The 15,731-nt window shown below is 42.8% G+C and overlaps 2 protein-coding genes across 3 annotated transcripts in view; one reads left to right on the top strand and one right to left on the bottom strand.

The window, feature by feature from the left end:
- Positions 1 to 2,687, top strand: part of gnb1l (guanine nucleotide binding protein (G protein), beta polypeptide 1-like) — a 16,852-nt gene extending 14,165 nt beyond the window's left edge. For both annotated transcript variants that reach the window (XM_084457222.1, XM_084457221.1), the window contains one exon: positions 1,656 to 2,687. In XM_084457222.1, the coding sequence (XP_084313348.1) occupies positions 1,656 to 1,943 (288 nt within the window). In that variant the 3' untranslated portion in view covers positions 1,944 to 2,687. The remainder of the gene's footprint in view (positions 1 to 1,655) is intronic.
- A 5,547-nt stretch (positions 2,688 to 8,234) lies between these two features.
- Positions 8,235 to 15,499, bottom strand: tbx1 (T-box transcription factor 1; the record flags this gene model as incomplete). The annotated part of the gene is made up of 8 exons (XM_084457358.1): positions 15,301 to 15,499; positions 13,680 to 14,019; positions 11,316 to 11,417; positions 10,936 to 11,107; positions 10,397 to 10,552; positions 9,547 to 9,614; positions 8,917 to 9,017; positions 8,235 to 8,614 (listed from the first exon to the last, which is right to left on the bottom strand). Exons 1-8 carry the CDS (start codon positions 15,485 to 15,487, stop codon positions 8,235 to 8,237), a joined length of 1,506 nt encoding a protein of 501 aa, XP_084313484.1. The 5' UTR covers positions 15,488 to 15,499.
- Positions 15,500 to 15,731: the final 232 nt, after the last annotated feature.

Below are 15,731 nucleotides of genomic sequence, written 5' to 3'. Positions count from 1 at the left end.
TCGACATTTCTAACCATGGGACAGTGACGCTAGAACTAGATGACCAGCCATTTACTGTTTACAAGTGACCCCTTAATTGACTAAATGCCTTTTCCTGACACAAACTATGGGAAGCCAAACAAACAAAAATAGACACTTTAACCCATCATTATCAAGCCTATAATGTGAACCAGATGGAGAGGGGTTCGGGCATACCAACTTCTTGAGGTAATAATAGGGGTTCCAAACAATCCATCTTTCACCCCCTTAGACCCAGTTTGTAGCATTGTAGCTTTTGAATGCGAGGCAGTCACATGCCCTTTCACACCATTGACTCCACAACAGCCTATGTTTTACCCCACAAATTCCAATAGAGAAGCTTAATCATAGACTCCGGCTATCAGAGGTTTCTCATTGTAGGTTTTAGTGTTTTGGTCGAGGTTTTTTTGATCAATGACATTCCTCTGTAGTCTCTCTCCGGTCGCATTCCACATTGTTCGGCCCAGGCCAGGGAGTACCTGGCTTATATCTTCCACATGCACCGGTGAACGCCTGGTGAATCTCTGGGCCTGAACAGGAGCACGCAGATACATTCTTCACTGTCTCCTCCCGCACGGGCCCATTAGTCTCCCAGGACGCTGCTTATGAAGTCAATTTTACGCTGTCCAGTTTGATTTCAGCCTCCAGCCAGATGTTCTCGGCTATCCCCGCGGCCCGGTGCGCCGACCGGCGCCCCACGTGAAGAGCACGTTCGCTCGCCGCCGGGAACGTCCGCGGCAGCGGGGCCGTTAAGATGGCTATCTAGCCGCCATCCGTTATAATATGTCACAATGTTGCCCCTGCGCGAGATGGATGTGGTCTCAAGGACACTGTAGATCACGGAGAATGGGAGCCGGGCTAATCGCGCTGCAGGCAGCCGTCGTGGCCGCGTATTTATCGGGCCTCCTCTCCCGCCGACCGGACCTTTCAATGCGAAAGTAATTCGTCAGAGCGTGCTTACGGAAACGCGGTTCTGCAAACAAGGGTTTCAGCAAGATGCCGTCTCCCCCCCCCCCCCCCCCCTCCCCTCGCCAGCGACAAAAGTAACGACAAAGTCCGCGGCGCTCCAGAAGGCCCTCCACCTCCAAACCAAACAGTAGGGCAGGCGGGAGAGATCTGCCTCAGGCCACTCGTGCCGTAATGTTTTCTGCCCGACGATTGAGTCTGTGGAGTTGCTGGTGGAGTTCCTCGGCCAGGTTCAACAGCAGCCCAGCCCTACACTTGGACCGCTAACGTCAGATCAGCTGATAGTCTCTCTCCCTCTGTTTGTGTTGGGCACACTGCCCCAGACGGGAATGATTAAGTCAGCGGGTGACCTGAATGATGCCTGATAATCGTTTTCTTTCTCATAGTTGCACAATGTCTTTTTTCTTTTTCTTTCTATTCCAGCTATCAGGGGGAATAAATGGACATTCATAATGTCTGTTTTGTTTTGCAAGAATCCACTGGGACTTATTACTTGGCAACTGAAGGATTTACCCTTTGTGCAATAGTACAACAATACATAGCCTACTTTTCTTCTATGCATCTGTGCTTGCATAAGCATGTATGTGCGCGTGCGTTCGGTAAACGTGTGCAGCCTATGGATATCGGGCTTGTCCTCAGCTCCTCTCTGCCCGTCTTTGCGCATCCCTCAGATCCTGGAGCCGGTGGCCCTGGTGAACCCGGGGGTCGCCCAGCTGAGCGTCCGGGGGGACGGCCGGATCCTGGCGACGGCAGGGTGGGACCACCGCGTTCGGGTGTTCGGCTGGAAGAAGCTGCGGCCGCTGGCTGTGCTCCAGCACCACACCGACATGGTGCTCAGCGTGGCCTTCTCAGACCACCAGCAGCCCGGACTCGGGCTCCTGGCCGCAGGCTCCAAAGACCAGCGCATCAGCCTCTGGTCCCTGTACAACGACGTCTCAGACACCGGGGAGAGCCACTGAGTGCTCAGAGCACTAAATATGGACACTTGCACTCTGGTATCAACTCTTCACTCTCAATCCAGGACCAGAAGATGGTGCGTTTATGTAAAAAAATAGAAGGATTTCTGATTTATGTAAAAAAAAAAAAAAAAAGACAGTATTTCTTCTGTTTTGTTGTCAATTGAACTGGAGGAATTTGTACGTTTCTTCTTTTTTTTTCCAAAAATGTCAAATCTGTCCAACTATTTGTGTTTGCCCATCTGATAGGAGATTTGTTTCAGGGGACTTATTTTGAGGTATGATTCACACCTGAGCCGCTGTGTGATCCGGGGGTTGTTTTTGTTTACAAGGCCTTAGTTTAACACTGACCCCCGGTCTCACCTGGACTGCATTCGTCAAACAGGGTTCATCACAGACCAAGGACACAAAGCTGTTCGTTAAGGAAAGCCAATATACTAGAGATTCTCAACAACAGAGGCAACATGATCGCTTCATGGTTACTAATATGCGCACTTTGTTCTTTCATACAGTGTATGTTTCTATGTCTTCCCTTTGCAAACACTGCCTCTGAGCATGCAGTGAATAAATTTAATTTGATTCACTTTATTTATCCTGAAGGAAATTAAGAATGCCAAGCAGCTCATAAAACAGACAAAAAAACAACAACACAACATAAAAACAACAATACACATGTAGGAGGAGGAAATATTGATGTGTCTTTATATAAATTGATAAAAGATGTTGCTTTCATTCGGATGAATTGTCCCCATATGTACACAAGACTTGCAATTAAATTTGCATTTTTTTTCTAAACTTAATTTGTCTGTTTCATTATACATCTACCTTGTAGTCAGACTTGCAGTGTAAATGGAGAGGTCCTGTTTTCCTACAGAGTGTCAATGCTGTCTCTAATAATATCCCTGTGAGTCAATGAGCAGCATGGGAGCTCATACGTTACATAGCCACACAGACATACTGACGGGACTTCAAACAGCTCACCAGCGTTCTGCTCCATAAAGGCCTCGTCTCCTGGGATGACCCAGACTGGAGGAGCTCATCAGACTGTACAGGAAGGCCGGAGGAATCAAAGGGCTCGGACCAGCATGAACTATGCAAGCCGGCAACTAAGAGGAAAGACAAGCCCGTCCATTACATTCCCTGTTGTATACTGTGTCCTTGTCTTCCTCGGCCATCCCCCCCCCACCCCCCGTACGTGTACCTTTGTCCCTGACCTCTGTGGGCACTGCCCCCATCTATAATAGCTTCCTACATCTCCTGTAGGCTTTGAACAAACACCAGAGGTGTTGTGGGGCAGCTTCCGTCCATTCTCTGGTGAATCAAATGCCATTGGTGCAGATGTGTGTTGAATGGAGCAGCGACCCAACAACTAGAGGTGTGTGCGTTGGGGGGGGGGGAGGGGATGTCGTAAATCAACTCATAATAGATCATTTAGGAAGTCAATAAATGAAGAGGGACCCTATGACGGGGCAGGGCGCTCACAATAGACGCCGTGCCTCAGTTATCACCTAAAGTGTGTCCTCCACAGCCTTGTAGGGCAGGGGTCAGAGAGGCTTTCTGATTGGTTATTAGACCTGCTCAGTTCTGATTCTTTATCCAATGTTGCTCCATTGGATTTAATTGCCCTTGGTGTATTAATGGGGGGTTGAGTTACTGGGTGGTGACTGTTACATGAGCTGAACTGGAGCTGACTGTTTATAAAAGATATAAATTAATATCAACGACAGTGTAAGAAAATAATCCTATTCTGCCAGAGCCAATTCAGGCAAAGGCTGTATGCTTTCTGGCTGGGTTGTTTCTGTTTATTGTGTGCACACTAATATGCATGTATCAAAGTTCTCATTCTGGCGATGATGTGTTTTTATATTCAGCATAAAATATCCATCATCGATGGCGAATGGAACATAAACTGCAGTACCTTCGGTTGCTGAAAAACTGGGGAAAATGTGAAACGTGCCTTGCTTCTAGGTAAACTCCTCCAGCAGGTCTGCCTGCTTGTTTTTAATATCTATCCCCAGAAACGCCAAGTTGCCGAGGTGCGGCAGCAGAAATGTACACAGAGGTAAAACAAACTGAGCGGGAACTCTGATAGGCCTGTCACAACAGATGTTCCAGATGCAGCTGAGTGTCAAAGGATGCCTTGGGTTGCATTATCATTCATTCTTCTCTCCTCATATGTCAGTGGCAAACATTTTGGCACCATATCTTCTGAGGCTTAATATATCTGTGCATATTCAGAATTACTGAAAACTACTTATTATAATAATACAATAGCCTAACTATACTTATAATAGTTTGTTTTCTGCAGGTTCAATTGGAGACGTCCCAGTTAGATGTGTATATGCATGGTAGTGCCTATACAGCTCTACGGCTTTAAAATAAAGAAAGAAAGGAAATACTCTTGAAAGAATAGGATTGATTAGGCTAAGCATATAATGCCGGTTCTGTAATCATAAAAATACATGGGTGGTATTGCAATCGACATCAAGTAATTCTGGTTCATATGATAAATCAAATTAGTTAAGAATAAGCTTGATAACTTGATAACAAGTGTTGCTATTTTGATAACTTAATGAAGTAACTGCTGGCCCAGTATCAGATTACAGTTCCGTTTGCTTCCTCTGGCAGGCGTGATTTCATTAGATTGATTTCATTAAACATAAAGAAAACGCACACCTAATTTGGTGAGGTGCTGACCCAAGGACACAATAATCTCACATTTAAAAATGGGGGGTCGCGCACTCCACGGAAAGCTGAGGAAGGACGCTTGCGGCCGAAACGTTGGCTCGAAAAGCATAGCCTGCTATTTGCATTGGAGTGTGCGACCCTCCCTTTTAAATTTGAGGCGTGATTTAATTAACCTAGAGGCCCAACTGTAATTCTATTTAATTAAAAAATACAGATATTTTACGTCACTGGCAATATCAATATAAAGTGGGTTTCCTACAAGTGTGGCGTTTATTAATGAGGCTATTGTTGAGCACTGCTGCTTTGACGGAAGGTAGGCTAATTAGTCCACATTACCAACTCTATAACCGCGATTAACTTGTGGTTGCGTTGAATATGTTACAAACGAGGTACATATTTCCTATTTTGTACATCTCTAATACTTTTAGAATCCTTTGTTGTGTCAAAGCGGTAATTAGTCCTCAGATGACCACGGAGGGACATCACCTGCCGGCCACCATAGCCTAGCGGACTTGGAGAGGGGCACAGGTTCGGTGACCGCAGGCCCGACATCAAGGCAAGCGCTGCGTGGATAAACACAGCTGGGTCGACCTAACGGAAGAGTCCTGGGTGTCGGTGTCCTCGCCTTCCTGATGGGTGACTTCTCATTACCTGCAACCGGGGTTCTGCTCACGCGAAGGGAGCCTCAAATCTCTAGACTGGTGCTTCCTGTCTGGTCTTGAGGGATAATGAATATCAGGAAAATATGTGCAGCCTATCCTATTAGGATATAGGCTACCTAAGAATAGGAAAACTACATGTTTTGTTTTATTGCAGAAGGCCTAACATATCAGACAAATCTAGCCTTCCGTTTCAATCGTCATTATGCTTCTATTATAACCTCTAAATATAATACCCATGATAGTTTAATTATAGGCTCTATTCATACATTCCAATAGCTCATTGATACATTCGCTATTAAACTCCTCAAAATGTGCCCGCCTAAAATAGGGTTATAGGCTGTAGGCTACATTTAGTAAGAGTTAAAGAAATAACAATTTAGTGTAATTGTTGTTACCTTTTTAACGCTCAGTGCCTGACACGTAGGCTACATGTAGGCTACATGGGGCAGAATGTGCTGAATATCCGTGAATACCACATCCGTTCATGCCCCTGCTCTGTTGATTTTCGTGCCCAAAACAGAAATTATACGATCAATTAGTCGTCGCTTAAATTAGTGGAAACATTATTTAACCTCTGGCACTTTTACAAGCCCACGAGCCATTAACAGTTAGAGGTCTGCGCACGCGGACGTCCTTTTTCTCTATCTTGGGATTTAGCCTCCACTGCGTTTGAAGAGAAAAATACAAATGAATCATTACATTTCCTATTGCACATGACAGTCGCAAATCCCCAAACGGTCTATTATTGTAAGCAAGAATTATCCTTCACAAGGCAACAACACATTCCTCATAGGACTTCAAATAAAGAGAGGCTAATGCACAGGAAAGGATAGACTATGGGTTTTGACCTAAAAATATTGCTGAACTGTCCCATTTAATGTGAGGAATGATATCCCCTTAAGGGACGCGTTCAGTGTTTTCCTCTCATCCGTGTGGCGGAGGGATTTTCATTGTCTGGGAAGTCCGGTGTCACCGTTTGCAACTGCGCGCCCAATAATCGATTTAGCTCTGCAGATCGGGGAGGCAAATGACGTCCAGTTTATTCATATTAAAATTAAAGTGTGATTTGACTTAATTTATCTTGCATTTATTCGAGTTTATTATTTCATTAACAAACTCACTGTACTTCATATTAAATTAGACCCACTAGACAAATTGAGCAAAATAGGCCAACTTAAAAATTTGCATTAAAAAAGGAAACGTATTCAATTAAGGAACTGTTGTTTATTTTAATGTTGCCTGAGTAAAGAAATGTAGCTAATGATGTAGCCTAATGATTTGTTTTTTTTTAAATCAAATACAATCACGTAATTAAATTCGTGGTATTGTAACGTGACGTCTAATCAACCAGTAGACTAATAAACCACACATTTTCACGAAACACAACAATAGTTAATTGTTACTAAAATAATGTTATAATATTATTGCAAGCATGTTCTGTAAGGGTTTACATGACAGTCAAATCCTAGTTAAGGATTACTTAATATTTTTTTCCATATAGAATTGCATGGGAAAGCCCAAATGCCCAAACTGGGATTTTCCAGTTGTTTAAGGAAAACAGTTTACTCTAGACAGACAGACAGACAGACAGACAGACAGATGCACGGACACACACACACACACACACACACACACACACACACACACACACACACACACACACACACACACACACACACACACACACAGATTATTTTACTTATATTCGGTGTGTGTCTCCCTTTTTGTTATGGCCATGAGCCAGGTCGTAACAACACACACACACACACACACACACACACACACACACATTTGCTTGGTACTTTTCCATGTATATAACTTCGAATACGGCATGTTAGATTGTGTGTGTGTGTGTGTGTGTGTGTAGGCTATGAGGAGATAGAGAAAGAGAGATAGTGTGTGTGTGTGGTGTGTGTGTGTGTGTGTGTGTGTGTGTGTCTTTGTGATCTGTTGCACTCTGTTTTTGCTGTATAGAACCAGGTGTGGATCGTGACATTTAAACTCTAACGTAAGTATAGGACCAGTGTTTAGACAGGATCCAAGTCCTCATTCACACATACTGAACACTGACCACCGTAACCCATTTCAACAGCGTAAAATCCAGTTGGAGAAAAGTGAACAATGCAACCAATGAGCCATGGGTTTTCCTGACCTTGAAACAGCAGACAGGAATTTGAATGGAGGGTTGATAGAAAAAAATATCAAAATTAAATGTAAAGAAGTTAATGTTTATTTTACAGTTACAGAACAGTCTGCTTCTTTATTTACTTAGAATTGCTGCAAGTCAGTGCCATGGTACAAGCTTCTCAGAGCTGCTCAGGATGTTTAAACGCTTCAAAACTCTAATCTTTTTTTTTTTTTTTTATCTTGTTTTTTCTCAAACAAAAACATTTTGGGTGTTTCGACACCTTCTGATGAGCTCAACATGCAAATATCTTGTCTATCTAGAAGCTTGGTTGACTATATAACATATGGCTTTTTTGAAAGCAAAAAAAGTGCATCCAACACAAAAAATCAATTCCAGTCCGTGATAATGCATCATCCGGGTAAGAGAGAAGGCCATCCTGCCTCTCCTGTTTGCTGTCTTAATGTCTGCAGCACTGCCCAGGCGAATAGTGCCCTAATGCAGAGCTATTGCTGTCAGAGTTCAAAGGTTAAAGCGGACCTCTGCTAGGCCTCAGAGGACCTGTCTGTACATCCTGTGAAGGTTTCCCTTAAATAAATACACCAGTTTTTTCTCCTCTCTCTCTCTCTCTCTGAATTATCCAGCAACGAGGGACACGCAACCTTCTGAACGCAGCTCACAGCGTTGCGTAAGGCCACAGCTCACAACGTTGCATAAGCCCACGGGGACAGAGTTGTGTTGTTTTCCTGCGGTCTTTGCTTTTCCACGGCGCTGCTAGACGTAGCCCAGGTGTGCCGGGGAGCAGCAGGGACACAGTCATTATCTGGGCCCGTAGTCATAGTTAGCCGGAGCGCTAGTCGAGTACATGTTGGCTGTGGCTGGATTCATGTGGTGGTGGTACGTGTGTCCTCTGATGCTGGGTAGGGGGTAGGGTGAGGGCCGGGTCTTGGCGCCCAGGTAGTGTTCGTAGGTGGTGGGGTACTTGTAAGGGTGGTGGTGCAGGGTGTCCGGGGGGAGTGGGTGACCGTCTGGCCGGAGGTCATGGGGTGGGCTGGGGCGCCCCCCGGTGAGGGGCACGGCGTGGAGTCCTCCAGGAATGGGGAGGGCAGGGCTGAGGACGCGCGACATCAGCTGGTGAGCTGGGTCGGCGTGTATGGGCGTGCCGCTGGGGTCTCTGTCGTAGTCCCGCCTACTGTCATCTGAAATCAATCAATAGAACAGTCAGAGACGGACAGTGATGTTCTCCAGATCATCAGGACGAGCACATTTGTACAACAACACCAAACCAACATTGGCAGTTGATACAGTGTTTTATTGTTCAGTCTTCTGTAAATAATATGGATTTTCAGTGGCTTCATATTTTCATTCTTCAACATGAGCTTGGAATGTGGAATAGAAATTGCGATAGAGATCTGAAGCCAGGGATTATTACTTGGGATAGGCAAGACACAATGGCTGTATGAACATCTCTCCATGGAAACAAAGAGAAAGAGCTACAGACCTTTCTCCGAGCCGTTTTGCTGTAGAGGAGACGACATTGGGTTCCTTGTTCTGGCAAAGGCACTCATTATTGGCAGTGAGCCTGGTCTGTGATTTCTGGGCCTGTAGCAGAAATAATGTATTCAGTTACATACTAATTTAATGTATGTCAAAAGAAAAATAGAATTATTATACATCATGAGAGATAGTGGAGATAAAGCATGCACTTTGAGTCATATTTCCTGGTAATACAAAAAAACAAACATTGCATTTCTTTGAATGAATGGAGAAAAAAAACAACTCAATGTGTTACACTGGACCTGTGCCTTATTGTTGAGATCTTTGCTGTCATAGTGTTGAGCTATGTTGTAAGCATCAAAATATGATGTGTGTAGGCCTACTCATGCTGCACTGGGTTTTCATAGAGATCAGGGTTTGGATTATTTTGCATGGAATGCAAGTATTATTGTAGGCTATGTATTATGTATAATGTATTATTATGTTCTGTACGTATATATTTATGTTGGCAACGAATGCATTATTCGCTGACTGCTCATTTAATTCAATGTAGAAAACATGGTGAACACGTGTGAACATGAAAGTTAATATTTTCATTAATTAATCATTGGCCAATGAAGAGCTGGATGCTCACCAATCCTCTGGATCACAGTCCCTGAAGCCCTTGGCGAATGGATTGCTGGCGATCTTCAGCTGCGTGATCTACAACAAAGAAGCACAAGGGACAATGTCAAGACAATTTCCACTTTAATGTTACGAATCCATAAAGAGATACAATAGGTCTGACATGAGTTATCTTTTAAGCAACTGCTTGATAATAACATCGATTGTTTGCTGAATACTTCCTGTTATTCCAAGGCTATGCGCCAAGAGACAACTTTTCATATACGCCTTCCATAATGAATACGGTTGCCAATAGTCCTTAAGATCCTGGCCAATGTAGCCTAAATTATGTGGTCAAGAATTTCAGCAATGAATTCAACAACAAACTGAAGCCTCTAGGTGCGACGAGGGGTCAAACTGATAGCACAGATCAGCAGGAAAAGAGAAAAAAGACACTGCTTGCTCTGCTGGAGCATCAGAGACAAAGAAATTGCACATACCTGAATTAAATTTCCGTTATACCCCAGTATTGAACCTAAATGTTTTCTCAGTATTCTCACAGACAAATAAAGATTCTCCAAGGGGTTGGGTCTATCTTACTATTCTTTCTGTGATACCTTCTTGCGCTCATTAATCAAACCATTATAAATATTTCTATTTGCCAGGATAGCCACAATATAGTAGCTAAATGCATACTACATTAGCCCAAATATTATCTTGAAATGCACAACGAAAAAGTCGAAAAAATTATTCGTGAAATAGGCATAGGCTACATTTGACTTATTGAACAAAATGCTGAGACCAGATTTATTTCCCTCCCTTGTATTGGTTCACAGTGTGATAGAGCCGAAAATTCTAAACCATGGGGTAGGACATCTTACCCTGTGATTCTGGTAAGCGGTGACAGCCGTGAACCGTGTTTCCTCAAAAACAAATGTCTTATAATTCTCCTCAGCATATTTCTCGCTGTCTTTGCGAGGGTCCACATAGACGACGTGGAACCTCGGCTGGTACCGGTGCATTGAGTTAAGAATTATCTGCAGTAAACAAAAAGTGGGAAAGTATTAAGAACATTTGTGTGTTTGGCGCCTGACAATGATTGCGCATACACGATGAGATAAATATAGGCTATAATAGATTAACATAAATAATAATGTCCCATCAGTATTATTAAACGTTTACATAATTGTAACTTATGTGGGGCCTACTTTGTTAAAATATTAATATATAATGTATATATAACATCTACAGCTGACTATGCATGTGTGCGTTATGCCTGATGTTGCACCTTTACGCACAAACACGCACAGATACTTTCCTGGATAGGAAACCTAATAAGTTCAACACACCCGTTATTTCCCGACTGCCTTAAAGTGGAATAGCTTGTGACTATTGAATTTGTTGTTTACAATGTACTTACATGGCCATTGTCATCCAGTAAATTGTTGGTGAGTTTGAGTTTATCGAATGAGACTATTTGCTTCATCCACTGCGCGCCTTTGGCGGGGGAATCCGGGTGGTAGTGAACTCTGCCGGGAGTTGCGGGGTCAGCTTTTCCAGCGACCAGCCAAGAGGAGCTATGAAACGCATACCTGTGGAAAAAAAGAGCCTACATATTTAGCCTATTGTAAAATCTTTATTTTGCATGTTTTGTCTAGGGCCACTGCTATGACATGAATACCCAGCTACAGCGTAGGACTCATACAGAGAAATAGGCCCCTCTGGAATAAAATAGTTATGAATATACTGTAGGCCTAATACTGCAAAAGGCCAATTGTTCATTTGGTAGACACGTCTTACCTATATCGTTTGTCGTCGACTGGTAGAAAGTCCATTAGGAGCATGTAGTCCGCCATGGGATCCATTCCAAATATTTTCACTTGAAACGTTGGAAACATTCGCCTGAGAGAGAGACATAGGTATAGCTTTCATTAGAATGTGTTTCTTTTTACGACAGCCTTAGCGCAATCTTTGTCATCAGCAAGTGTGTGTGATAGTTTTAATGTGTGTCTATGACTAGGCTACATGCGTGGATTTGTCTTGAGGTTTTCCCAAATGCATATTAAAATATGTAGGCCTACCTAACTCAATTTTGGGTAGACTTAATTTACTTTCAGTATAAATACTCTAAAACAATTGAATGGGGGAAAAATATCGTTGCAGCGAACATTAGTTGTCTAACTTAATTGCGGCTACTGTGAAGCCTATGGCCTAGCCTACATGTTATGACGCCTGTCTTGGAGGTTAAAGAAAGACAGATATCAAGCAATTGTATACGACGTCATTCACTGACTGGTTAAACAAAGTAGGACATAGTTACTCAGCCCAAGGTAAATTGGCATTGGGGTTGGCTTGGTGTCCTATAGACTGTATAACATTAGGCAATTCACTTGCATTTCTCCTTCACATTTTGATGGATTCCAGACACACACACACACACACACACACACACACACAAACACACACACACACACACACACACACACACACACACGTATACGGATGTCTATAATTGGAATATCATTTTCACGCACGCATTTATTATGAATGTCTCTTAATATCTTCACAGGCGCGAATAGCTGTGACCATACGCGCATGTGAAGCGCGCATGTTGGTGGACATTTTTGTGGCCCAACCGACTAACCAACGGACAAAGGTTTTATTGAAAGTGTAGTAGGTAATCCGCCAAACTAGTGAAAGTGATTCTGCATCAACGCTCAATTAACGTCAGTGAGTGTCTGTTGAGGATAGGTGAGGCTAAAGTAGCTCTAAGTGTCCTAACTCGGATCCTGTGTTTCCTCGTGTCTTTGGAATGACAGATGTTCTTCTTGCTGTCAGTTTGCAGCAGATAGAAGGTAAATTGAGCCTCAGGCCTCCATGAACCCTCCCTTAGATAAAGTGCATTAGATATTAAGAAAGAGGGAAAAAAGTTTTCCGTGGAAAGATGGCCTTCAATCAAATAAAAGGCCATGAAAAGGTTCTAAAAAAAAAAAGAAGAAGAAAAAGAACAAAAAAGCAGCTAAGCCTGTTTGTTGTTTGTTTTCATTTGGTATTAGCCAACTGCTTATTTGATTGAAAATGATGGGTAGGGTTACTAATAAGACTATCTAGCCTGTTGAAAGTATTGGGTAGCCCAAATATCACAATAGCCTAATATTTTTGAATGCAGGGAAAGGATAATAAAATATACAAATAAAGGCTATATATAATATCAATTAACTTTAACAACTTTAACGTAAAGGCTAGAGTTTTTCCCCACTAAAACTCCTGTGACTAGGCTAACGAAGGTGTTGGGTCTACATTGAAACTAAGGCAAACTTCAAGGCGGATTTCTGTAAAGAACCGTATAATTAACTGTAACCTATGATGGCGCAACTCATAACCACATGTGGCTTGGGTACAAAAAAGTCTGTATCTGCTTATATTCAATATCATATGCATATGACATCCCCTGAAGGGAACTCGGTGAAGTAATGTTTATGTTGGGGTGTTTTATCAGTGTTTAATTACCCTATAGGACTACCGTCCCTATTATAGGCCTGTAATGATCCGTAACCATCAGGTTTGAGGTTGCAGAAGTAGGCCTATATATACACTAGGCTACATAGGACTACTTATATGTTGTTAGTAGCTGTCTGCAATTGTGTTATCTACAAACCTGACATCCCGAGTTTACTCTAGACTAGCCTAAATATGAAAATATTAATATATCAATTTGCTCTTTCTTGCACAAAAAAAAAAAAATGTTTTAGAGGTTACATTCAACATTAACATGGTTTAATCAGCAAGCCATACAATTTAATGTGTTTAAATGTTAACGTCATAATCTGTGATGTAGGGCTAAATTAAGTTATAGGCATATCAATTCTTAATAATAGACGTTATTGTATGGTAGATTTTCGTTGCAAAATATGTGAGCCCAAAAGGACAATTATGCTCTATTTTTATGCCTGTGATGAAGTTTTCACGGACACTTCATAATGGGCCTACAGTAGCCTACTTGCCAAAAGGCTACAGAATTATTAAATGCTCCAATAATGTTCTAACCCTTTGAAGCGCTCGTCTTAAGCCCACTTTATTCATGTGGTTTTAGGGCCATTTGTTCAAATATAGGCAACTAACATGCATGAGACATGCATCTCTATGAGATATTGCTCTACTCACCTTCCAGCCTTAGTCACGATCATCTCCGTTCCGAGGTTATTAAACTCATCCCATAAAGCTTTCATCTCCAACTGAACGTTAATGTTGGCCACTTTAGGATTCTTTTTCACTAGAGACTTGCTGTTCGGTGTGGAGCTTGAAGACGAGGAGGAACAGTTGGAAGTCCCGGTATCGCTTTGCTGGGCCTGGGGTGGGTTCGACCCCGAGTAGTTGTAGCTGTGTTGAGCGGCCGGACAGGGCTCAAAGTGGGTTTCATGTTGGCCGTAGGGGTCCCCCGGGGAAGGAGAGAGATGGTAACTCCCTGGCGTGTTGAGACTGCTTAGGCTGCTCGTCGTGAAGGCTGCAACATCGCAAAAATGGGACAGCTGCGTCAGCCACGGGCTGGATATTGCTGAAATCATTCCAAAAGCTGGATTTATTATTTGCGTTGCACTTATGGATTAAAAACAATTGTAAAATCAGTTGAATGGTTCAGTTTTCTTCCTCAAATGTAGATACTTTGACAAAGTACACCCTTTTCAATTTAAATTAGTTTCCGTCTCGTGCGTCTTGGCGTCCATTAATCCTTGCTGCTGCATCCAATGTGTAGGCTACAGCCTATTCTAAAATGTCTCTAGACGTATCGAACTTTTCTCAATTAGTATTTCAAACGTCCAAAAGTGTAGAGAAAAAAAGTTCATCCAGAACTTTTGTTGCTTACTTAGTTTTAATGCGTAAACCAATGGTAATCTATAATGTGAGTCAAATACCCATTCTGTTTTTCGATGGATTGTGTTCAAAGTATTCCAAACGGCCTCTGATCTGCACTACTGCTATGTGCTCCACTGCAATCCAGACTTCTCTCTTATCTCTCACATAGGGCCTCCCCTTCACGATAAAACCGGTTCTTATTTCTATTTAGATAAGGAACTGCAGGTAATGTGCCTTTCCTCGCCTTGGGACGAGACTGATTGACAGAGAAGTGCGACCCTTTTAATGGCCTTTCCGGCACCCATTTACTTTGGGATAAGGGTATCGCCCACATCGTCCTCCCCTAACAATAGACGGGATAGCTGGCACAGTGGAGTGTAAACGTTTTACAAGGTAAACAAACACCTATTTGCATAAACAAACAAACACGCAGCGTTGTCTATTGTTGATAATGTTAAATTAAGGACATATTATGCGCCCATTTCCATCCCTGTGTATTGAATTGACTTATGGACTGTTTTTTACCATTACGCACAAGTGGTGCCCCGTGTGTAGCCTACTCCCGCCCCTAACCTCAGTTTCAAAATGTGTACTCCTCTCATTGAGTTAATAGCGACTGCTGCTGCTGTGTGATTTGGAACAGGCTACTGCTAAATCTTATAGACTAGCCACTCCACAGTATCGGCCTTGGATTTGTTTAAAATTGTGTGCACACTTTCCGTAGCCTATATATGACTGAATATTTAAAAGAATATTAAGACTAATACGCATTTACCCCTACATTAACTAATGTTTGGTTACGTGTTTTTATGAGTTTACGTAGGCTATTTGCAACAGTAGGCCAACGACAACGGCAACAATAACTCCTATCACAACAATAACATATCCAGCAAACATATTTACAAGGTTATTGTCACGAGCGCATTCGTACCTTCCATTTCCCTTGTGACAGTGCTGTAGTGCATTTTAAAGGAACTGTAGCAGTCCTGCTGGTCTTGCTTGTTCAGGCCAGAGCTGTGTTTGTCAAATGTTGCGTTTCCTGCTTGCTCCGCAGCTGAAATCAGAGAGGCAATACTGAAAGCATTTGCCTTTGGAGAGAGGGGACCGCTGTCGTCCATAGGCAAGAAATCAAGTCGAGAAAATCCGTCTCCCCACTGCTTCCTATTCGATCTATTCCCGAAAGCAGGAGGCTCCGAGCAATTCGCAGTGCTGCAATAGTTTTACATGTCGCCTCTATTCGTTTGTGAGGTACTTTCTGCGAGGTAGACCTCCGCTCCGCGGTTGTCCAAGCGAAGTATTCCCACGGCTGTTTGAAGATATTGTCACCTTAAGACTTTTCCTGTACTCAGATTCTATTGATTT

The sequence above is a fragment of the Borostomias antarcticus genome, assembly GCF_949987555.1.
Source record: "Borostomias antarcticus genome assembly, chromosome: 23".
Taxonomy (NCBI): domain Eukaryota; kingdom Metazoa; phylum Chordata; class Actinopteri; order Stomiiformes; family Stomiidae; genus Borostomias; species Borostomias antarcticus.
The sequence above is the reverse complement of the archived record's forward strand: the minus strand, read 5'-3'. Positions and strand labels throughout refer to the sequence as shown.